The 23541-nt window shown below is 44.1% G+C and overlaps 1 protein-coding gene across 2 annotated transcripts in view; it reads right to left on the bottom strand.

The window, feature by feature from the left end:
- Positions 1 to 2658: 2658 nt before the first annotated feature.
- The window catches only part of CEMIP (cell migration inducing protein, hyaluronan binding), a 53148-nt gene continuing 32265 nt past the window's right edge, over positions 2659 to 23541 (bottom strand). For both annotated transcript variants that reach the window (XM_009330896.1, XM_009330897.1), the window contains exons 14-28: positions 22017 to 22086; positions 21034 to 21162; positions 20233 to 20318; positions 17333 to 17464; positions 15311 to 15346; positions 15064 to 15219; positions 13353 to 13533; positions 11439 to 11654; positions 10304 to 10515; positions 9647 to 9832; positions 8737 to 8941; positions 7332 to 7418; positions 6849 to 7006; positions 3730 to 3830; positions 2659 to 2786 (exon numbers count right to left, since the gene is read on the bottom strand). In XM_009330896.1, coding sequence (XP_009329171.1) covers positions 2659 to 2786; positions 3730 to 3830; positions 6849 to 7006; positions 7332 to 7418; positions 8737 to 8941; positions 9647 to 9832; positions 10304 to 10515; positions 11439 to 11654; positions 13353 to 13533; positions 15064 to 15219; positions 15311 to 15346; positions 17333 to 17464; positions 20233 to 20318; positions 21034 to 21162; positions 22017 to 22086 — 2083 coding nt within the window. The remainder of the gene's footprint in view (positions 2787 to 3729; positions 3831 to 6848; positions 7007 to 7331; positions 7419 to 8736; positions 8942 to 9646; positions 9833 to 10303; positions 10516 to 11438; positions 11655 to 13352; positions 13534 to 15063; positions 15220 to 15310; positions 15347 to 17332; positions 17465 to 20232; positions 20319 to 21033; positions 21163 to 22016; positions 22087 to 23541) is intronic.

Raw genomic sequence — 23541 nt, 5'->3', positions numbered from 1 at the left:
AAGCTACTTAAAAGTTTTCTTCTCTTAATAAGATGAGATTTTTTTAGGAAAGGGGGAAAAAAAAAAAAAGTTTTTCCTAGAGCCAAGTCTTATGATTTCACCCTGAGAATTCCCAAAACAGTAAAATCAGAAGCTACACTTCAGCACAAAGGCAGCGTGCTCATAGAAGCTGAACAAAGCAGTCTAGGGGATAGACCCACCCGGCATGATCCTCCCCGGCATTTACAGGGAGCAGGAGAAGGGAAATCGCTGGTGACTCGGTGCACCACAGAGGGCAACCCCTGCCCCGGGGGGTCGTACAAAGCCAAATCCCAAACCAGGTACATTCTGAGCCCAGCTTTCCTGCCCACCGTTTGTCAAGTGCTCATGAAAGACATACTCCTGCTCTGGTCCATCTCTTGGAAGCAAGTGTGTTCCGCTAACACCATGATATCAACAGAATTGCCTCAGGACAGTGAAGAGGTTTAGATAACCCAGACTAACGTACTCAGGGGACTTGTTTTTAGTCTATTGACTTAATTTCAGGGATCTGGCTCTGTTTTGGCTATCAGAGAACGTCAGATAAATGACGTTTGGATAATCGCTGTTGAACCACGAGTGAGACTGACTTTTTCGAGGACTAGTTTGTGAAATCCCCAAACCATCAGAAGCCATTGGGGGAAAAAACAACCCACCTTACTTGCCTTTTACAAGTGTTGCCCATTCATTCTGGAAACGGCACAAATGCCTAAAAAGCATTCATTAACAGACTCTTGTTGAGAAGCAAGGGAGGGCAAGCTTGGCTCTTCTTTTTTTCTTTTTTTTTTTTTAAATACAATACACATGACATTCAGCGAGTTCAAAACAACTATATAATAAGTCTGAAAAGAACATTCCAGTTTCAAAACCCAGGAGAGGCTTGAGGGGAACAAAACCTACAGTACTATCTAAATTTTGCTCACGGTTGCTTTGACTTTCAGAGCAATTGATCTAAACTAGGCTATGGAGTGCAACACCTGCCCAGCCTTTGGAATGACACGCAAAATGGTTGCTCTTTCGTTCTAGCTGCAAGATAGCATTTCAGATACTGTGGAGAAAAAGCAACTTAATTATTACATGAGCTTTAATTAAAACAGAGCAAAACGAAGCAACCATCAGCAACTAGAATAATTTCTGTAGCAATGGGGGGCAGGCAGAGACACAGTGGGGAAACAAACCCAGATATGATTGGCAAAATTGACATTCTTTGTGCTTTGAAAAGCTCTTAACCCTATCTTTTAGCCCCTCTTAGGTTTCTTAGAATAGCCACAGGCTCTGGAGACACCTTCATGGCATTTCTGAGCAACAGACAGAAATATCACTGAACACTGGAAGTGCTTCTACAAGATAATGTTTAATCTCCTATCCCAAGAGATGTCCCTGTAGGAGTCCTGATTCACACTAATCTGCCTTCATTACCCAGGTACTGCTTTGAAGAAGGGGGAAAGGAGGTACAAGACATCCAACTAGTGTATGGGGAGTCCCACTCTAATTCTTCAGCTACCTGGTAAGACCTCTGCCACCTTCCATCCAGATCTCATGTAACTCTTCCAGGAGGACCAAGACACTCATGCCCTTAAGCCTGAGGACACGATCAGAAAGCAACACACAGCAGAGCAGTCTGATCCCGTTCCCTCTGACCTCCCTGGAAAGGCAAGGGCCGTTCATCCTATCTGAGGCAGAAAAAGGTGAGTCCCAGTATTCCCAATTAAAAACTGGAAGCCTTGAACAGGATGCTGTCTTTGACCGGCTACCATAAACCCTCCAGACTGATCCTGAACATTATTACATGGAGGGATTGTACGGGAAGGGCTGAGAAAATATATGTGCTGATTGACATTGCTTTCCTTCTAGCCTACAGCTGCTTGTCGAAGGAAAACTTCCTTTTGAGCAACCACTATTAAAAAAACCTTGATCCATAGGAGAAATGCAGTTTTCTGAGCAAGCAGAAAGATGTGGTTTCATCAGTCTCCACTGGCGTGTTTTATCTTCTCCTTCTCTCATCTCTTCCCCAACTATGTGCCGTGGGTTAGCATGTACAACACAGACCCCAAAGAGCTTGATCAAATATCACAGAAGCTTTAGGAGAAATTCTTACTGTCCAGTTATGTTTCCCAGCATCTAGGTAATCCTTCAAATACGCTCTTTCCATCTTAGATTTTTCAACCAGCCTTTGAATTGGCATTCCACATTTATGTGAGCAGCTAGTTACACTATGGGAAAAAAAAAAAGTGTTTGGACAACTTAGAGGCTGGTAAAAACAATAATCCTCAATGGCCTTCAGATCTAGAACTCCCCCTTCGAGAGGCAGCACATAAGTTAGTCTGTCACAGGGGAGCTGATAAAACCAGCACCGTGTAAAACAGGTCAAACCTTGCTTAGTAATACGAGAGTCAACATGGCAACGGTGAGCACGTCAACCGGCGAGGAGCTGGTGATCACAGAACATAGGCTGATCACAGAGGAAGGCTTTTCTGTCACATGTGGCCACTCTAGCTACTTACAGTAAGATTTCTTTTTAAACAACGACAACAACAACAAAATGCTACACCTCTGGAGCTGGCAAGGTGCCTGTGGTGAGCAGTCAGTAGTCCGTCCCATGGGGGCATGCTGGCAGCCAGAAGGCAGAGCAGCGTGTCCTCATAATTTCATTTTCTTCACCACAGGAATTGGCAGTGCTTGATAGATTTTAGCTGAGTCCTCATTAGTGACCAGCTTCACCCAGACAGGGCGGAAGCTGCCTTTGAAGCTGACGAAAGCCATTTTTTCTGCAAATCAGAGCAAATATATTAGGAGTGTGTCGAGGCTGCACCAGAAAAAACACCCCTGTGCAGGGCTACACCCAATGGCTGGATGGATGCAGGTGAACAAGAGCACACATATGCACACAAACTTTGCCAATTATGCATTCTCCAGGTATTAAAGAAATACTTTCCCAATGAAGCTTAATTAAAATTTTATTTACATGTTGTATGCTTCCATTAATTAACAATGCGTGATACATAGCAGAGGAGAAAGAGAGAAGGAAAAACCCTTCCTCGCAGGCAGCTTGAGCTAGCTGTTGAAGCTATCATTATTTGCATGGCGGTTATACTCAAAACCCTTTCCTGCTTGGGGAAGGTGGGGGGATGATGAGGGACAGGACAACAGACAAGACCTACGTTAGCGAGTACGGCACACACACAAAAGAGGAAAGTGTGCCAAAAGCTCACAGTTAGAGCTGATCAGAGCAACGTGCACAAGAGAGCAATATTCTAGTGCAATATGTGATGCTTTGAAATCGCTATGCTTTGTGCCATCAAGTCAGAATTTTGTTTCAAGAGAAAAACAGCCAAAAATAAGTTCAGAGAAGTAAAAAAAAAATCCTGTTTGGGGGCATTTAGTGGGGAAAAAGTCCAATATTCCTATTGTTAAAATGCCTTTTTATTTAAAATGAATCTGGAAAATCAACCTCCCTGAATTCTTTGCTTCTAAGAACAACTGCCAGAGCACTTTTCCCATCTACAGTATTAAACTGAGTGCTGTTACCCAAAGCTGCAGTGGCTACAACCTCACTGAATAAATAAATGACTGTTCCCAGGATGTTTGAGCAAATGCTGATAGAAACAAGCAAGGCAAAGTTTAGAAGAAGGAAAAAAGGTCCCTTTACTGGAACCATGGGAGGGGGATAGATCAAAGGGGTTTAGAATTGCATTTTTCAAAAGTGGTTACCTTTTAACCTAAAACCCTCTTCTGCACCGAGTTTCTCCAGTACTTTAGTCCATGGTCCTCTTGAAATGAATCTTCCTTTAGATGTCACCAGCACTATGGAGCTGAAGGAAACAAAGCCATTTATAAACAGATGAAGAGTCAGGACACATTCCTCGCTTGTCTGTCTCGAGCACTGGTAACTCCAGCCTGCGTGACTCAAAGACACCGATGAACTACAGTGGTTTCTGCTTTAATGGCTTTTGTCAATGCTTTCCAACAGCTTAGTCATATACTCACTTTTCCAATCATGCAAAACCCATTAGGAAGCCGACAGAAGTCACTTTTTTTTTTCTAAAACACTGTTTTCTATAATGTTTTCAGTGTTTCCAACCAGCAGTTCCATCCTGCTTTGCTCAGAAAGGAACACGCTCTCCCTGGGATACGCTGAGCAAGTCTCAAATAATTTATTGTTCTTGCAGCATTAGCAGGATAAAGCCTGAAGAAATTCACTGCTTTGAGATTTTTGCTGGCCTGATGCTTTTTCTTAATTTTCAGTGTGCTTTTGCTTAAAAAGTGTATTATTATTATTATTATTATTATTATTGCCTTATTTGCATGTACTGTATTTCACCTCAGAATTCTCAGGGTCTTCTACAGATGCCAAGCGATAAACAAAAGGCATAAGGTAAGTGCGTTACGCTAATGCAAATCTGTAAATGCTTGGGTAAAAGCCAGCAACTGCCTAGGCTGAATTCTAAAAGTGTAGAATAAAAACTCAAATTAAGCATGAGGGGATAATCTTATAGTGAGAATTGTCCATGGAGAAGTGGTGATCTTAACCTCCTTACTTCTTAAAGATGCACAAACACCTCCAATGGTTATCTCAAAGCGTATGGAGGAAGAGCTATGCTCCAGTGAGTTCAATGAAGTCCTGCTCTTAAGCTCAGTGGGGCTGGGATATCATCCTTGTTCAGCTCCTAATTAAAGCTACATCACAGAGTAATAGAGCAAACGCTTAGGTGAAATTATTTCGTTCCACCTCGCAGGGTTTCCGTGAATGAAACTTCCCTGACTCCAACGGCATTTGCAATCTTGCAGAGTGCGAGCCTTGCTGGGTCTGCTTTCCTGCATCACGGTGGACACGAGTCGCTAAAATTAATTAGGCAACAGCTCCTGCAGAGCTCAAGCCCTGAGCTACTGAGTGCAGCAGTTACATCTTAACACCTCAGCTGGAACTGGAGCTGTTTGGGGGCAAATAGCAACGGGTGGTGGCAGAGGAACAAGAGAAGCAAAAGAGTTAAGAGTCATCAGGACTTCTCCTATAATAAACCTGAGGTGTTAAAATACCCTAGTGCTTGCAAGAGTGGATTGAGCTGGCAGGCTGGTTTTGAGTACTTTGTGAATGCTGAATCACCTCTTTTTTCTTTCTTCAGTTCACTACAATCATTACTTTCTATTAAGCCTTTCCTGCTATGGAAGTTTAAAATAAATTCACCAGATGTTTTGTTTTCTTATCCCTGGGAAACTCATCAGAAAAGTGGATTTATTAAAAAAGAAGGAATTTGGCCTGCAGGGTTGCTTAAATTAACAAAAAGGCTTGTCCTTGCTAGAAACACCTCTTCTTACATCCCCAAATCCATAAACCTAAAAGTTGTTCTAGCAGTCTCTTCATGAGAGGCTGGCGAGGCTGGTGGGGCCCCTTCCCCTCCATTAGCACCGTCTCTCTGTACAGTCCGTGCTCTGCATCGCGGCGGGGAGAGGTGACAAGAAGCTGCTGGCTGTAGAGTCTTGGCATCTGCACGGTGTCCACATCTGAATCTGAACAACACTTTCATCCAGCAAATGAATGAAGGATGTCTCATGGCTATAGCTGAAGCCCTTGCTTGATCCGATTGGAAAGGCTTGCAGGCAATGGGCTGGGGAAACTTTTGGTGAAAGAAGGACAATAATTTGGGGGTTCAATCCTTGCAAAGACACAGCTGAGTGCGACCTGAGACGTGCTGACCATGTTGGGTCAACTTCCAGTTCTAATCCTAATCCTAAACCTAACCCGGTTCCAACGCTAATCCAGAGAAGACAATGAGGCACAGAAGGGTTTAAATACACCTGAAGTCTAATTACGATTCAATCCTCTAAAGTAAGAAAGAATCCAGGAGCTGGATTTAGCCGGGACCGAGATTGGATTTTTTGCCAAGGAGGATGATGGCCTCTCTGAAAAACTCTCTTTTTTTTTTAATGAAAGTGAGCAACTACCCTGCTTCCCTGCAGTAACTACTCAATGGATTTTTTGCAGCCTTCAGAATTATTTAAGACAGTAGAAACGCATCTGTATCCACCTGCATGGCACCCTGCTGAAACTTCCCCCAGCTCTCTAGAATAAATGCCAGAACAATATCCTGTCGATCTGCCCACAGTTATTTCAGATGATTCATCAACAAAGTAATCATATTTGTATGAAATGTTACATACCAGATTTCAAATCAAAACAGATTTAATAACAATGAAATATATTCATTTCCCAATAGCACTCCACAAACTAATATGAGAACACCCCCTTTGGTTAAAGGGTTTCTGATGTTGTTCCCAATCCTACTCCAGCAGATGGAACCCGCTGTCCTCCAGGATGCAGGAACATGTGTTGGCTACTTACCACCCACTTGCAAAACTCTGCGTTTCTGGCTGCCCATACTTAAAAAATAAAAGCATCCAGCCCTTAGGTCTGGGCAGGGAACATGTGCAAAGAGGAATGTATTTTATTAGTGGAATTTTCTGTGATTTGAGAGAGTATGCAGGCAATAGAAAAATGTAAACTGTGCACATCTGTACCAATAAGTGCTGAGAGTTTATTTGTGAATTTAAGTCTGCAGTTTGTCTGTAACCCACAACATAAATGTAGATCTGCAGTTTATTAATCAAGCGTAGCTCTGCACTTTATCTGGGGCTCGATCAGTTCCTAAATCACAGAGTCTGCATCCTTCTGCTGCCTGCTCACATTTGGACTCTGTTGGAGTCGGCAGTACAAAAGCACGTTGTTAGCGGGTCAGTCTGGCCCATGTTGGGTGGCAGAACCCAGGAGAAAGGTGAGTGTTGTACAGCATTCTTGTACATCGCACCTGAGTAACACCGGATTATTTACTCACTGATCTTTGATGTTGTTGACATAATTTTCTATCTGTGCTGGGATTCCTTGTAGAATCGAGTTTTTGAATGTTACTCGATCGACAACTTTTCCATGATGTCCGTCAATCACAACCAGTTGGATACCCTCATCGGTGAGGAAAAACCTGACACCGTCAACCTGCGCGTGGGGAAAAACATTCTTGATCTATCACAGTAACACAATTGCAAACAACCACCTGCAAGAAGCGCTGATAGTGTTGAGTCACGGGACTACTCTTTCTATCAAAGGGTGGAATTCCAGATCTCTGAGGTCAAGCTGTCCTGCATTTTTGCTAATATGGGGAAGTTACAGCCTTTTTTTTTTTTTTTTTTTTTGCAAAATACAAAGCAAAAGTGACCTGACTCTAACTATCCACGGTAACGTCGTAAGCAAGTTTTCCATAAAAATGAAGCAAGTATCTTAGAGTTTTGTCCCATAAAGTTCACTGAGAGGACCTGCTCACCTCAATGTATGCAAAGTCATCCTTTAGGTGGAAGTACTGTTTCTTATAAGTTTCTATTTTCACTTCCAGTAGGTGGTCCTTAGTCTTCTGCTCACAAAAAAAAAAAAAAAAAAAAAGGAGAGAAAAGAGGTTTTCTAGTGAGGATGTCCATTACCTGAACACTGCATTTTCAGAACGCATTTTAAACCTTGAAATTCAATCAACAAGAAAGCTCCAAAATAAGCACTGACTTGCCAAATTACATTGCTAATGAGACTGGGCACAATGGTAACCTCTCTGCTCATCCTGTCAGCATTTAAATTGTTGCACCAAATGGCAGAGTATAAGTGATTCTCACTTTGCAGAGCTGACACATAGTTCTCTAAAAGTGCTCTCTGCAGATTTTTTCAGTAGTAATTCTGTGTTTATTGAAGCTGAAGTTGTATTTTGTATGCTCAAAACATCTTTCAGAAACTTTAGGGCTTATGAAAACCCTAAGGGTTTGTAGTTATCATAGAATCAGAATAGTTTGGGTTGGAAGACCCCTCTAAAGGTCACCTAGTCCAACCCCCCTGCCGTGGGCAGGGACATCTTCAACTAGATCAGGTTGCTCAGAGCCCCGTCCAACCTGACCTGGAATGTGTCCAGGGATGGGGCATCCACCACCTCTCTGGGCAACCTGGGCCAGTGCTTCACCACCCTCAGCGTAAAAAAATTCTTCCTTCTATCTAGTCTCAATCTACCCCCCTTTAGTTTAAAGCCATTCCTCCTTGTCCTGTCGCAACAGGCCCTGCTAAAAAGTCTGTCCCCATCTTCTTTATAAGCCCCCTTTAAGTACTGAAAGGCTGCAATAAGGTCTCCCCGAAGCCTTCTCTTCTCCAGGCTGAACAACCCCACCTCTCTCAGCCTTTCTTCATAGGAGAGGTGTTCCATCCCCCTGACCATTTTTGTGACCCTCCTCTGGACCTGCTCCAACAGGTCCGTGTTTTTCTTATCCTGAGGGCTCCAGAGCTGGATGCAGTATATAGGAGACAGTGTTGTACAAAATCCTTTATATGAATGAGATACTTGGTTATGCCGTCCCTTCTCTGACACTGCAGTTCTTATAGCCTGGAGGAGCTGGAGGCCAGGCAGGAAACCTTGTGTCTCTCCAGAATCGCATTCCCTGGACCAGCCTGTCTTCCATCTCATCACTTTTCACCCTTTGCTTTTAAGCGCAGCACTTCACAACAGAGCACCAAAAGGTGAAGTACCCAACTTCCACAGAAGTTTTGGGTGGCTTCGTCCTTTGAGGACCTGTGCTCTCTACACGTGCAAGAATCTGTTTCATACTGTTTCACATACCTAGACCATTTCAGAAAATCAGGCACAGGAGATACAGATTTACACTGGCGATAATTCTGTGATAAGAAATCAACTACTTTACCAGTTGTGCGCTAGAGAGTTTCTTAGGCATTGGCACTTCTACTATTGGTGTCTCAATGTACTTGGGATAGGCCATGGCTTCACAGTCGCTGACGCCAGCCGTCTTTGGGATCACAGCTTTGATCCTTATTCGTTCACAGCCTTTGACAGAGCAGAAAGCAAATTTCTCCTTCTCATTTTGAGCTTTGAGTTTCAGGAACAGCAGCCTGCAGGTAGGGGAGAAGAGTGAACAGCATCCTTGAGACTTCTGTGCAAAAAATGGCTAACTCCCAGTTTTGATGGACTCCTTCCGAATGCTTTGCAATAATGTGCATTGCAAACCCTGTGCCGATGTCTGCATTTATAGTGCTCAGCATACCACATGCAAATAAAAGGGGACACACATCTCAGACATGGTTTGGGGAGGTCAGGGAACTTAAGACAGAGAAATTAGATGACACCTGAACTCCTTTTGAGCTCTAGTTTATAATGATACCTTTATGTAGAAATTCATGTTTTGTATTTTAGCGCTCTCTTTCTTTCCCATTATTTTAATTCTCTAAAAGAAAATAACAGGCTTTACACTCTTAGTTCCCGTGCATCCCTGTCGTGGTGTTTACAAATGGTTGCTGTTCAAAACAAAAAGGGTTGGGTGTGTCTCCAGTTCAGCTTCATAGTCTGCACTTTGCTTTTGTCTTTTTTTTCTAATTTGTATTCACTCGGCAAAGCATTTCCCAGAGTAATTGGCAGTGCAGCAGAGGCTACGAATGACTGGCAGCCGTGGGAGTCCCAGGAAAATTAAACGCTGGTCACATTCCCAGAAAGACTTTCTGGTTTTGTTGTGATCCCCGCTAATGGCATTGGCCAAACGGCTCACGATTCCAGCAGCTTTCTCAAAGCAGTGTCCAAATCGGCAAGGCCTGCTTCCTTACCCAGTGTCCTCATCCCAGTAGTAGTATCCTTTGCTAGGATATCTGTGCTCCAGTTTCTCCATTTGAGAGGTTCTATAGAAGGTTCCAGTTTTGTACGTTTTCTTCAAGAGACGATTGTGGATGTCTGAGAGAATGGAAAATGTCGTCCCTTTAGGATAGCAAAACCCTACTTGGATCCAGTCGTTCCTAAAAATAGCAAAAAGACCCACATTATAACAAGTCGACACATGACTATTATTTTCCTGGTCACGCTAGAAGCCAAACTAAATAATTCACTCTGAAATGTAACAATTTTTTCCTGGCCGGTTAAAATTTTAACGGTTTTGGATGAATCAATGCAATGTCAATTAGATATAACAGCCATGGGTTAGTTAAGCAATGTGGGTCAGATCTGCTCCTGACTTCTACACCTGTGACTTCCATGCACCAGGAATGAATTAGCTCTAGGCTTCCAAAAATGAACCGTGTTATCTTGCAGGGCTTCCCAGGGGAGGAAACAGGAATCTGAGATGTCAAATGGAAAGATGGTGAACTCAATGGACTTCCTGGAACAAGCATGTTCATTCTGGAAGAGCTCATGAGGTGATGACCTCACCCATTGAAAATGTGCAGTTACATTATTGGGCTGGAATGTTGGAATTTGGTCGGATCACTCACTTGTTGAAGTTGATGAGCCATATGGCCAGCTCTTCAGGGGCTGTCTTGTCCCAGTGGATGGTGTAGCCTTTCCTCAGAGTTATAACTGGCTGATACTGCTGGTAATGAGTGCTTTTGCTCAAAGCCCCTTCCAAGTAGAGCGGGTGATTGTGGTAGTCATTTTTTATTATTTTCATTTTCAGGTTGGCTGGCTTGTAGGCTTGGATGTATATCTAGATGAAAAAAAGATCACCCAGTGTTTAATGAATGACAGTAAAACATTAAAGGTGCAGCTATTCAATAGATGTGAACTGGTGCAAGGCCTGTGACTTCAGCAGTGACCTGTGTGCCATACACTTATATTTAATTTCTTAGGCTTCCTTTTCAACAAAGTAAACTGTTTTCAGAAAAAAAAGAAGGATCATTTCCTCACCCACTGAGTTCAAGAGTATGCGCCAGTCAAGGCTTCAAACAGGCCTGCAGTAGGGCTGACGTATTTCACAGCGCTAGCGGCAACCCTCAGCAGTGGGACAGTATCTACCTCAGACATCTGACTTCTACTGAACAAGGACCCTTCTGTCTGGATTTCAGAAGCATGAAAACCAGCTCAGTGGTTAGGAATTGGCTTTAGTGGCACTACACAGAAAAAAAACCCAACAGTTGCAACACCCAAGACAAAAACAGGCACTACTCATCAGAGGAAAGTGAGGACTCTCTCAAGGCAGCAGCACTCGGAGCTCGTGTGGTAGGAAGAATGGTTTGGTGGTTACACAACAGGATGAAAGATGATGAAAGCTGAAGTCTAATTTTGACTGCTCAGCACATTTCCCATAACACTGTGGGCAACACTTCCCTCCATAAATCAAGGAAAAATAACTAGCCGACAGCCCATAGATTTATGAATATTAATCTGTTAATGCCCATGGAGCTCTTAGGGGACTTCAGGCAGAAGTTGTTAGAGCTGTTAGCAGTCAAGGCCACAGTATCTGAAAATGTACCACAGTATCCTCATGTTCAAAACCACCTGCGCAGACATGCAGATAAATAAACCCTGAGCACCCTGAAGAAAGTTCATTTCTAAAGGTCAAGCTTTACAGTGCCAAGAAATTTAATATAAACTAAAACGATAACGATACTGCAAGGTAAGCAGCTTTACCTGTGCAAAGTGTCCGCTGCAGATGGAACCTCTCCAGTCGGGCACGTCAATGCAGTCAGGGTGCTTGATTAACCAGTTATCTTCTTTTATTAGGTATGAGCCCGGATATTCTGACACAGAACCATCCACATCATGAAAAACTGATGTTTTATCACCATCCATATCCAGATCGTTGAACCAGGGGCCAGGTTCTCCAAAGAAGACCCTTGAGGTAATCTAAACAAAACAGTGAAACACACTTAGATCTCCAGAAAGGAACTCATCACTTAGAGTACAGAGCAAAGGATGGCTATCATCACTAGAGTGGCTCAAAGGACCCATTTTCTGACTTTATTTGGCATTGGAAAGTAGCTTGGACAAGAAATAGCGTTGGGTTTGTGGGTCAACCTGTGCATGAAGAAATCTGTGTATGCACTAACATCACCATTTTTTAAATGGCCACAGATTTTGGCTGCTCAGCTTGAGACATCGTAAGCTTGATGTTCAATGGCTCTAAGGCCCCATGACTCCAGATGAAGTCTGGGGTTGCAGGTCCTCTGAGATAGCACTTACGTGGTAATAAAACTGTGAGCTTCTGGAACTGACCGCCCAAAGATGGAAGCACCAAAATAATTTTCAGCTGAGCTGCTCATGTTAGTTGGCAGGAACATCGGTGCCATTTGGTACAGGCATATTGGGATTGTCTCCGCCTGCACGCTGCCTCTTCGGTAAGCCTGAAGTCAGCGTAGAGCTGGGTCACACACTTAAAGGGTGTGTTTGATTTGTCAGATTTCCCTGCTGACCACGGGGGAAGGGCTAAAACAACCAGAATTTCAGCCTCAGCTGTGAGAGGTTTGTTATAACATTCTGGAGGAAGGTTCAGGAGATGGGATGATTTCACTAAAGCCACTTCACTCATTGTCTGCTATTATATTTTTAAGGTTCCAAAGCCACAGAAAGTCACACTGATGCTGGGAATAATCAGCGACCTCCACTGGGAAATGGCTGCTTAGGCAACTTCTGACTGATATTTTTATCCAGCATAAATAAATGACATGTCACCAGCCTGCCTGGTGCAATGTGAGAGAGTGACCGACCGACGCTTTTAGGGGAATTTTTGCCTTTCCCATCCCATTTAGCACTAGTCAGCACTTTTCCTGACATGCGAGCAAGTCTGCTAATTTTCTGAAAGTTAAGAAACCCAAATCATTTCAGTCCGAACCACTTTACTTATTTATTTGTTTGTAATGTTTGGCAGTTGGATTCACAGCCGCTAGAGGTGAACCTCAGCAAACCAGTTAGCACATATTTGTGCAAGCAAATACAAAAATGACTCAAAAGCACAGACCCCAGGAAGGGTTCAGACCAGCACCCAGGAGTTCATACTGTAATTCAAAGTCTGGCAGACCCTTTTTGGCTGAGCTCTGCTCTCACTTATGTCTGCAGAACTGGAGTCCATGGAATTACCCTGGTGTGCAGGGCTGCACAGCCCTGCATCGGCTCAGTTTCACTGGCTGTTTCCCAAAAATCAGTATTTTCTGCTTCTAGGTGAGTTAGACCTTCCACAACAGACTTCCTTCTGTTGTTGCTTTAATATTATACTGCTGTGGAAAATAAAGGGGCAGATTCTTCCCCTATTTCACAGTTTCTGAGACATACAGAAATGGAAATTATTTTCACTTGAATGTCACTATTGTTTTTTTGAAACTGATGCCTGCTTCTGGTTTGCCGTGAACCTGCCAGAGAATTGGATCTTCTTGTTATTTCACCCATCCAATTTTCTCTTTCTTAGCTGCCGCCCTCTTTGTTAAACTTCTGGCAAAGACAACCGGCAACCTCCTGAAGATCTCGTGTTTTCTCCTGAAGGCTGCTACACAACCCACAACCCCATTTCCAAGCCAACTGGAAAAGGCCTTTCTGAGAAGGATAACTCACAGGGACGTCTTCAAAATGAATGTCAGTGACATTGTTGTTGGGGCAGCTCTGCCAGGCGTTATTGAGCCGGAAGGCCAGGGCACTCGTGTGCCGGCCATCCAGGGCAGCGAATTTGCGGAAGGTGCAGTTCTGGACGTTGATCGGTCCGTCGTAGAACTGAATCCCTCGAATGGGAAAATCCCTAAAACACATTTGGAGGAGACAGAGAGACTTGGTCATGACACGTTAGCATGAGGATGAGAATGTGTTCTAGACATGTACAGTCCCACAGCACTTGTTTCTCAGCTGCTTTCATTTTTCACAGCCCTTAGGATGACTCCTGAGTTCATGTTTTGGAAGAGAAGGGATTTCCCTCCTTTTTAGGTCTGTGAAGTCCTCTTATCCTTGCAAGTTCAGCTCAAGTTCTCTCATGCCTGAACAGATCATCTTTATTTGGTCTGTGCTCCTCCAGGGAAGGAACTTACAGCAACGCCAAAGCATTGACCTAAAAATGAATAAATTCGTGTTTGCCATCAGAAATGAGTTCTGCAGCAGTGAAACTTGAGACTCATCAGAGCCATGCAGACTCCTTGGGCTGAGTAACGGCAGGGCTAAAAGAAGTCCCACCACATCTTTCAAAGGAACTTGGAGAGAAACAGTGCGACTCAACTGCAATAAAAAATGGATTTGAAAACAAGGAAAGGTCTTACAATCTATACGGTTGAAAAGAGGTGAAGGGGCAGACTAATGAACCTTTATTAACAGCCTTTTCTGATATCACCTGCAAGGTAAAGACAACACCATTTTTCACACTGATTAAGTGAACGAGATGCTTAAACTCCTTAAGAGGCTAAGATAAGATGTTTCAAATTTCACTTATGATAAATAAATTTGGTCCCTTCCTCAAATGAATGGTTTCCCTTAGACAAGACTTGCCTGCTCCTGTGTATTTGTTCTGTTTCTGCACGCAACACCCAAGATGAGATATGCCCACATGTATATACATAAAGGATATTAGAAGGAGAATCGTAGCAAATTGGGTTTTCATTATTACTACGGTTAATAATAAGCCTCCTGTATTGCTACTGACAAGCAAAGTTGAGGCGTATAATATGGCAGAAAAAAATCAGCTGAGCTGTTTGTTCACTGTAGGGCTACTGTAGTATAACTATGTTTTTAGGAATAACGACAAAACATTATTGCACTTGCAAACCAAACTGTAGGACTAAGATCTAGGAAGAGGCCACACATGAAGTTCACTGGCCATTTCAAAATATTTAAGAAAAGCATCGAATTCCTGTAGCACAGCAGCAATAGTAGCAGCAGCTCTGAGGACATCTATGACCACATCTGGGCCAGTTCAAGCCCAGGGAAGGGCTTCTACGAGCTTTCCTGGCAGCTGACTTGAATGGAGACCGCCACATTGCTCAAGCACTGCTGACCGCATGTACAGAAGTGCCCAGCTAGCACACAGTCCTCTTGCTGTCTTCTCAACTCTGTTTGCAAAGGGGAGGGGGAAGGAAAGAGGAGTTTGATGCTGTCTTGGCAGCCTGCGAGTATGTACCTGCCAGCAGCAGCTGCACAGTGAGGACTTTGGGATCGGGAGACATGAAACCAAATCCTTTCTGTGTAATGGTTATTAAACTAAACAGCGCTGAAGAAACCACAGTGGGCTGGAGTTCGCACTGAGAGTGGGAGCAGTGAGTGCTTTGATGTGCTGAGCTGAACTTACGGGCCGATGGGCAGGGTCCTTCCTCTGTGATCCAGACCTCCAGGTCCCCAGATCTCATTGTCCATCGTCTCGGTGCCCAGGTTTCCACTCTCGCCAACAAACAGGCTGTTCTTGATTTCTTGCTTTGAGCCGTCATCATGAGGGAAAGTCCCACCACTAGGAGGGAAGGGCTGGAGGTGAAGGGGCTGCTCACACCCACCCCTGCCAGCTGCGCCCCGGGCTGCAGCACAACCTGCGCCACGCTTACCTTGCCAAGGTCAGGCCAATGCCGTTGTCAGCAAACCTGCAAGGAGAAGAGAGATGCTTCAGAAGAGGTTTGGTTTTGCTTTGTTTTATCACGTCCAACTAAAATAACCAAATCAATGAGGTGGAGGGCAGCAAGGCTTAATTACTAAACAGTGCTCATGGGGATGCTCAGGCTTTCCCAGGTTTGTTCCCTGTCCAGTTTTGGAAGATCTTTTTTGGCACATCTTGCAGTATATGCAGATCATATGAAGCAGCGGACATGCACCTGATTGCTCCAAGCTGAGGTTAAGCTGGTGATTACTGGGCGTAGTTTACTTGTCTGATCAAGCTTTTTCTCTGTATCTAATGCCCATGCTCTTTTCACTGTTCGGTAAAAAAGTCATGCTTATCTCTCACTCCAACTAGCTTTTATTATTTAGTAGTGCTTTGCCTTACGCACACCTCTCTGCTCCCCTGTGTTCATGTATCACATACTGCTTCTATGAAATAACTTTACAAGAGGAAATGTTATAAAAGCAGAGAAGCTTGGCTTCTCTTTCAGCAACAGGATGATAGAGATCAGATCTTCCTTATTAAAAAAAAAAAAAGATTAAAATGTCCACCCATTTTGCTGAAATTCCAAAGCTTTTAGATGAGATAAATCACAGCTGTCGGTCCATGACTTCTACTTATAGCAAGGCTACAAATAATAAGGTAGTATGAGTGAGTCTTGATGGTATCTTCACATCGGTGTCACTCTTAACATGTCTGTCGCTGATCTCAGCAAAACCACCAGCGGAGATCCCGCAGCAGAGTAACCCCCAGCTTTGTCCTGCTTCTGTCTGTAGGTGGCAGCCCTTTACACGCTATCGCCTCCTCTTTCCTTCCTCCAGCCCCGTAAACACACACCGTAGTTTATGCACCGCACGCCACATTAACATTCGTTTTGTTAATGTAATACATAAGTCTTTTTGTAGCAATAGAAGTGGAAATTACTGTGGCTATAAAGACAATTACAGTTTGATGGCGGCTTCCTCGAATTCACATGCGCTCATAGGTTTGCTGCTGGAAACTGATAAAGTACTCGGTCTTTTAGCATCCTCCATACACTGCATTTGCTCCATAAGCAACGCAAATACCTAAATTACATGAGTGTGATCTGCGAAGACAACTCTTGCTGGCCATGGAGTGTGCTAGATGCTTCTGGTTCATAAGTTCGTAAGAAGCACAAACTGCATTACGTAATATTACGATTCCGACCGTTCTGCTACAGTCTCATTCTCGCCAACCTGACCGGTCACTAGAGCCAGTTCATACCACTGGTTGCTTTAAGAGGTTTGGGTCACTCGAAGGTGAGGCAGCTCTGGCTGGGAATTGGACACGAGCTAATGGTGTGACAGCTATTCCCACTAGGCTTATCACAATATGCCTTGTAACGTAGCTTTCTCCTTTTTCTCTTTCTTCGTTGAGGTTGATATCAAGAGCCTGGCTCAGCAAAAGAAACTGTAGAAGATTATCTGTTTTCAAGCGCAAAACAAATATCTGTTCTGACCAGCGCAGGAAACGGCCTTCAAAGAGCACAACACGCACTTGCCCAGTCCCTCTCCCTTGCTGCTGTGATGCATAGTTTTATGTCTGCTTCGTCAGTACTCGCTTATTCAGCATAACAGTGAACCACATAAAACTCATCTGTGACCAGGCTTAGCCAGGGAAGGTGGTGGATTTTGCTGCTTTCTTTTCAAAGCACCTCATTTTTCATGGAAAAAATCAGGTTTTATTTTCAGTTATTTGCGTCTGTGTGTGCGTATGCGACCATTTTTGAATGCTGGTCAGCATCACACAGAGAAACAACCTGAGGGATCTTCAGTTCAGACAAAGCAGGTTTTGCTTGTGTAAAACAATGCCTGTGTTTACTTAACGTTTCATCTTTATTTCAATCTTGGCCACACGAAAGGTGCAAAGCAATATAAATAGTCTGAACCACAGTTATGCTCGCCATAAACACCAGGCTGAACTCCGAGAGTTGAAATAAGGCAAAACTCACTGGCAGTCGTCCAGCCACACATCTCCACCCCGCAGCCAGGCCCCATGATCCTGATTCTTGTAGGCAATAAAGCGCTCAATTATTGCAGGTTCCCTGGGCTTCAAAGGATCAGCATCTTTGTGTGGGCTGTATCTGTAACCAGAAGGAGAGAAGAAAGGTTGGCGAGGGAAGGTAGCCTTGCTCGGTGCACGGCCCTGCTAAACATCTGGTTTCTGCTAACTCAGGAACAGCTTTGGGACAACAGTCTATCCAAGTAGCGTGTCTAGTCAAGCAGCGATGGCCAGACCCAACTGCCAAGGGAAGGACAGTCCAGGCGAGGCAGTTGTAAAGACCCGCTCCAAGTTTCCTTTCACCTTTCCATTATGCAATTGCTGATATATTGCTGAAAGCATGGAAAGTTTATTATTGCTCCCAAAAGTCTGAGATATTTTTTAATCCTTTAGCATATTCCTGTTATTTAGATAAATATCCTTTTGTTTTCCCTTTTGAGCATACTTATCTCCTAACCTTGGCTATACTGTGGCAATGAGTACCACTGCCAAATTTTCCTTACTGTGGAAAGGAATTAAAACATCTTGGAGAGGGGCTGAGTGTATGTCCTTCACTATTCCCACTATACATTACACAGGACGCACGTACAAGATTTATTAACTCGGAAGTTCTCAAGTGTGATGAAATATTGGCCTGATGTAGGAAAAAAGCAGACACAAGTGGAAACTGCAGCAATGTGTGCCCTCAGCTGCTGCCTGTTGGCCACCGCTCTGGCCACAGGATCTGAGCAAGGACCTGGCTTGCTATGGTGATGCTGAGCTCAGCTGTCATTTACCCGGTCCTGAGGCACAGCTCTCCCTTTTGCTACTGAAGGAGCATCTTCCATCATACTAGACAGCTTAGAAAACCTGACAGATGAGTATCCAACTCAGTGCCAGCAACGGATGGTCCAGAGATTAAAATTCACGCCTCACCAATGGGTAGTGAGGCCAAGCTGTCAAATCGCTAACGGATATTCAATAGCTCTTTGCTTTGCTTAATAAGCCATCATATCAGTCTAAAACCGAGCATCAGGCTGATAGGGTTCCAGTAAATGAATATTGCTTTGGCAGCTTCATCATAGTGAATGTGAATTTGCTTTCAAAGAGAGATTTAGTATCAGCCCTTGTGAATTCCCCAGACATTGTTAAACACAGATATTTTGAGATGGATTCCAGTTTCATTCACGTCCATGTGTATCTGGAGGAACACTACAGAGTACAGAATTTGGCCCAGATATTTAATGCTGGAACAGAATGCAGAATAATCTCTCCAACTCTGTAACTGCCCAGCCTACCTCAAAGTTTGCCCCAGCCAGTCCGGCTATAATCACCTATTCAGTCTTTCTGTCTTGACACATGAAAAGAGGAAAACGGTATAAATAATCTGAGCTGCAGCCTGTGCTGGTGCGTAATCCCCGAGCATAAACATGACTGCATTATGAATTGCTTGGCTTCCAGGGGTCATTCCTGCCCTTGTATGGCAAGGGACAAATTGCCTTTTGTAATCACTTACTGCGCCTGTGGCAGCAGGCAGATTCCCAAGGCACGTGTTCAGCTGTATGGAAAAGCAGCACCAGGCTCCCAAGAGAATTTGGAGATACTTGCAGAGCAGGCTGCTCTTAATAAGCTAATTTTTTAGCAGTAACATTTATCATTGAATGAATCATTTCAATTAATTGAGCATTAAAATAATGTAAATACTATTCACTTCTGAACATCTTTTAGCACCCCATGCCAGGCTGGGCACTGGGGTGGTGTGGATCACAGGATAACCGATATCTGAGCTGCTGGCTGGGTTCCCTTGGGGAGGAGGACCGATCCCACCCCTGCAACGCTTGCCCAGTGCATGACTACAGCAATACCCACGCCCCGGAGATGGAAAGGAGAAAAGGAAAAAATTGTCATTCTCCCCTGCTGAGCAGAGGTTTTCAGCAGGTTTCTCTTCCCTACATGGTTCTTCTGTCAAGAAACCCAGTCGTGGGGGAATGCAGGTTGGGTGCAACTGGAGGCAATTGGTCTGTCAGGAAAGAAAGCTATGAAACTTGAGAATATTTAAGTCCTTTTCTCTCCGTGGGGTTGGTGACCAAGTTAAGAGCCAGACTCAACCTCTAATGAGATAAAAGGGTGCAAGTGTAGTCCTAATGCTATTACACTTTGCCCACAAGAAGCCGCCTGCTTACATCAGCATCCTCACTGGGGTCAGCTTTGGGGAAAAAGTGGGGATTCTCAGAAGCCACCAGACCACGGTAGGTCTGCCGATACAATACGCTCTATAGAGAGCTTCCATAATGACTCCATTATGCCACACAGAGGCTGTGCAGGGATGAAGGGTCGCTCTCTGTATTTAATTGTAATTATTATTGCAGTGTCATTTTTGGAACTAGACAGAAATTTGAAACCAACGTGTGAGCTCCATCGCATAAGCACTTCCTGTTCAAGCAGGTCTTAAAAGAACGAAGAAAATCAACAGCATTCCCAGGAAATACTTTAATCTTATTCCTGGGAAACTCTTGCAGCAAGTTCTGCCCAGCGGGGCTGTTGACCAGAGAGCATTTAATTTTCTTGCTTATCTAAAAAAAAAAAAGTCAATGGAACACCCTAGAGCAGATGTAACATCCACGCCAGCTCAGCTCAGAGCTAAAGAGCAAGGACAAAACAGAAGGGTGTGGGTGCTGGGTGTCCCTTGGGAAGGGGAATGGAGAAGATGAAGTTCGAAAGTGGTAAATCTAAGTGAAGACCTTGCCTCAATGAGAGCCACCCCAAAGGCATTGCAATGATTCTTGTCAGCTTCCTTGGGGGCAATTTCACAGCTTTCGGTCAGTGCTATAGAGAAGTCTTTTCCAAACCAAACCGTGCAAAACACTTTACCTCCCAGAAATCAGTGTCAGGATAGGTCTTTTGTCCTTGGCGGAGGCTGGAGTGGTTTTAACGCCATTATCGATGATCATTCCAGCCTAAAAGAAAAGAGAAATGCAATATTACAGTATATTTATATATTCTACAGTTCTTTCCATCTCCAGGCTCTACCTCCAATTGTTCTAAGGCAAAGTCACTCGCATGATCCTAATAACTGCTTCTGTTAGTAGCATGTGCAACAGAGGGCTGCCAGGACTATCCAAACTTGCATATACCCCCCAAAATTGCCGCACATTTCCAGAAACTGCACCTCTCTTGTAAGCGCATGTACCCCCATACACATAAACGCCCTACTGCAGTCTAAAGCACTCAGTAACAGTAACACACAGCCCCACAACATGGCATGCTAAGGGTAAATAAGTAAAGAGAAGGCGATTAGACACAGCGGCCCGCATTTATGCCTCTAGAAGCTGTTTGGTTAATTGCTAACATTGGCAGTTGAGGTCTATAATTAGACAAGCTGCCAATAGATGCTCCTGGAGGCACTATTTTAGGAGTGCAGAAGCAGAGAAGCAGCCTGAGCAGAGGGAAGAGCCTCTCTGAATGCCCAAGAGCCAAGTGAAGCGGGTGCTGGCCGACTCTGAGAGCTCCCACGCCAACACGCAAGCTGCTTTATCTGCAGACACAAACAAGCTTGCAGTAACTTTTAGTGAAACAGAAAGGACAGGCATTAATAGCTTGCAGGCCCAAAGAGCTTGAGCGAGAAGGTGGTGTTTTTTTCGAGGGCAGCGTTCCTGTTGCGTGCAGACTCACCCGGTAGTTGGAATGCGCGCGGTTGTTGGAGAATTTCCCCATCGGCATGTGCTCTGAGTAGCCGGGGGAATACATGCCTGCTGAGGGCCCCGTCGGCACGTGGTGCAGAACAAACCAAAAGCCTGTTTCCTGAAAAAGAGAATGGACATCTGAGACTTTGCTTGAACTTCTTTGCTGGTCTACATTAGCCCAAGGGTTTATCAGTAAAGCCACGAGACGTAAGCCAGAAGGCTCCAGGACAAATCACAGCTAGCAGCATTGACCTGTATAACTATATGCAGCAAAGAGTTTAACACACATTCACATTCACACTCCTGCATCTTCAGGGTGCCTTAAGTTAAGCTTTGACATCTATATTGAAGCTATAAGCGAGACTTTTGAAATCTGTAACACACGCGCATACACTGATGTCCTCCTATCACTGCATGCGCGCATCTTAAAAATCAGATCATTTTTATTTAGTTGCCTAAAAATGTATCTAGGAGCCCGAATCTAGGTACTCAGATTTGGAAGCTTTGGAAAGACCACATCTCTCTGTTTAAGGCTTGGTTTGCTTGTTTATTTGTCTTAGTAGGAAAATAAAGGCTCCTGATGTGACCAAGAATTCCTGTGGAATTCGCGTTAGTGCTGATTGAAATTTCAGAGCACCACTACTGTACTGCAATCAACAGAATCATTGCCAAAGACTTCCCTGGGACTCCGCAGTCACATTTATTTAATTTATTCAGGCTGCACACTATGCAAAGGTTGAGAATTTTTGTTAAAGCCATCCAGCTCTAGAAACAGCAAGTGACAAGAAGTGTGGAGCAAAAGGAAAAGCATTATTTTTTATTGGCAGCACTAGCCACATTAATATATGCCTCGATCTAGCAGTTTCAAAAATGCCCGAGTAACAGAAGCAGGTTTTATTCCAGCAAGAGCCTCAGCCTTGCAGGGCTGTAACCGGTCTGAGTTGTTACCAAATAAGAAACTTCTGCACTCACTTCAGATCCCGCAGCTGCACAATTTATAAGGTTGTTGTGTGGGTTGGCTATCCAGAAGGTGGATACGGCGCTGCAGGTCAGGAAAACAAAGAATAACATGAAAATGACACTTCGAGCACACACCAGAGTCACCGATCAACTCCCCCCAGTACAGGCAGGGCTGATAACTCCCCAGATAAGGGGTCCTGCCTAGGGGGCAAAGGGAATGTTTTTTTTTCTTTCTCTTCTCATACCACATGTGTCCTCTGCGGTTTGACAGAGAGCATGGCCTTATCTTTTAAAACCCCGAGTATTAAATGAGGAATTTTGACTGCAATTCCAAGCCTGCTATGAAGCTGTCAGTTGTCAATCACGTTTTATGATAAGGTAAATATGTTGTTGCACAAGTCACAGAAAAGAACTTTGCCCCCACATAAGCCCTCAGGTTCATTAGAGACTCGTTTAATCAAGGGACCCAACAAATTGCCTCTTAAGGGCTTTCCAAGCGTACCCCGGTACCTGCCTTTCCCAAGACCTGCTGTGACTCATTAACTTTATTTGCTCCCACCCTCCTACGCATTTCTTTTGGGACAAAAGGACTCCATTTGTTTAATGCACATAAAAGACTCTTAATTGAAAGGTTCCCATCAAGGAGGAAAGATCAATCCATCACTGTCCATCCTGTGACATACAGCATTCATTAACCAACAGGCACATGAACTTTGGGAGGAAAACATCCAGCACTGACAACCAGCAGACTGGGTCCCTAAATTTGCTGGGTGAGATTCGCCCTCCTGCAGAGGATGAACCCATGGAACCCTTATGTCTATTTTAATCTTGCTATGAAGGACTTTGAGAGGGCTTTAGACCAACTGATTTTGCTGGCCTGAGATGAAGTTCCATTTTGTGCGACTTTATCTTGAAAACATAGCAAAATTTTTCTGTTTTGGGCATGGGACTGGCCTAGAAAGAAACCATTTAAGATTATTTATAGACTACCTCCTGCTGCGTAGGCAAGGGCAAGGGCATTATATTTCCACAGTGACCTGTCTTTCAGCCTGATCCCATTCCTCAGAGTCATGTGGATTGGGCAGGTTACTGTGTCATTTGGCACAATCCTATTGTCTTAATGTCTGGCAGCAGCTGCCTGCCTGCCTCTTCCAAGCAGACGGAGCCGCAGCCGGTGCTCGTCCCTCATCCCTGTGTTGGGTGCCTTGGCCGCTGCCCCAGGGGTAGCGTTAGTGCACTCATGCACTTGCAGGCTGGACGAGCCCAGTGCAAAACAAGCCGTTTTTCTGATTAGACCTTGAATTCTTTTATGGAGGAGGACATCGCAGATCAAAGTACCGTAGGACCTTTTCATTAGATCTCCGCCTATCCTTCCTAGCGCTTTTTCATGTAAGAGTCTTCTAAATGACACAAAATATGTCCCTCTGACTATTAAATGGATTATCAGTGGAAAATGAGCACAATGGCTGATTAACTCTTATTTTATGAATGGAGACATTAAGTGTAATTTAAAAACAAACACAGATGTGAAAAAGAG

This window comes from Pygoscelis adeliae, unplaced genomic scaffold (genome assembly GCF_000699105.1).
Source record: "Pygoscelis adeliae isolate BGI_AS28 unplaced genomic scaffold, ASM69910v1 Scaffold318, whole genome shotgun sequence".
NCBI classification, from domain to species: Eukaryota; Metazoa; Chordata; class Aves; order Sphenisciformes; family Spheniscidae; genus Pygoscelis; species Pygoscelis adeliae.
The sequence above is the reverse complement of the archived record's forward strand: the minus strand, read 5'-3'. Positions and strand labels throughout refer to the sequence as shown.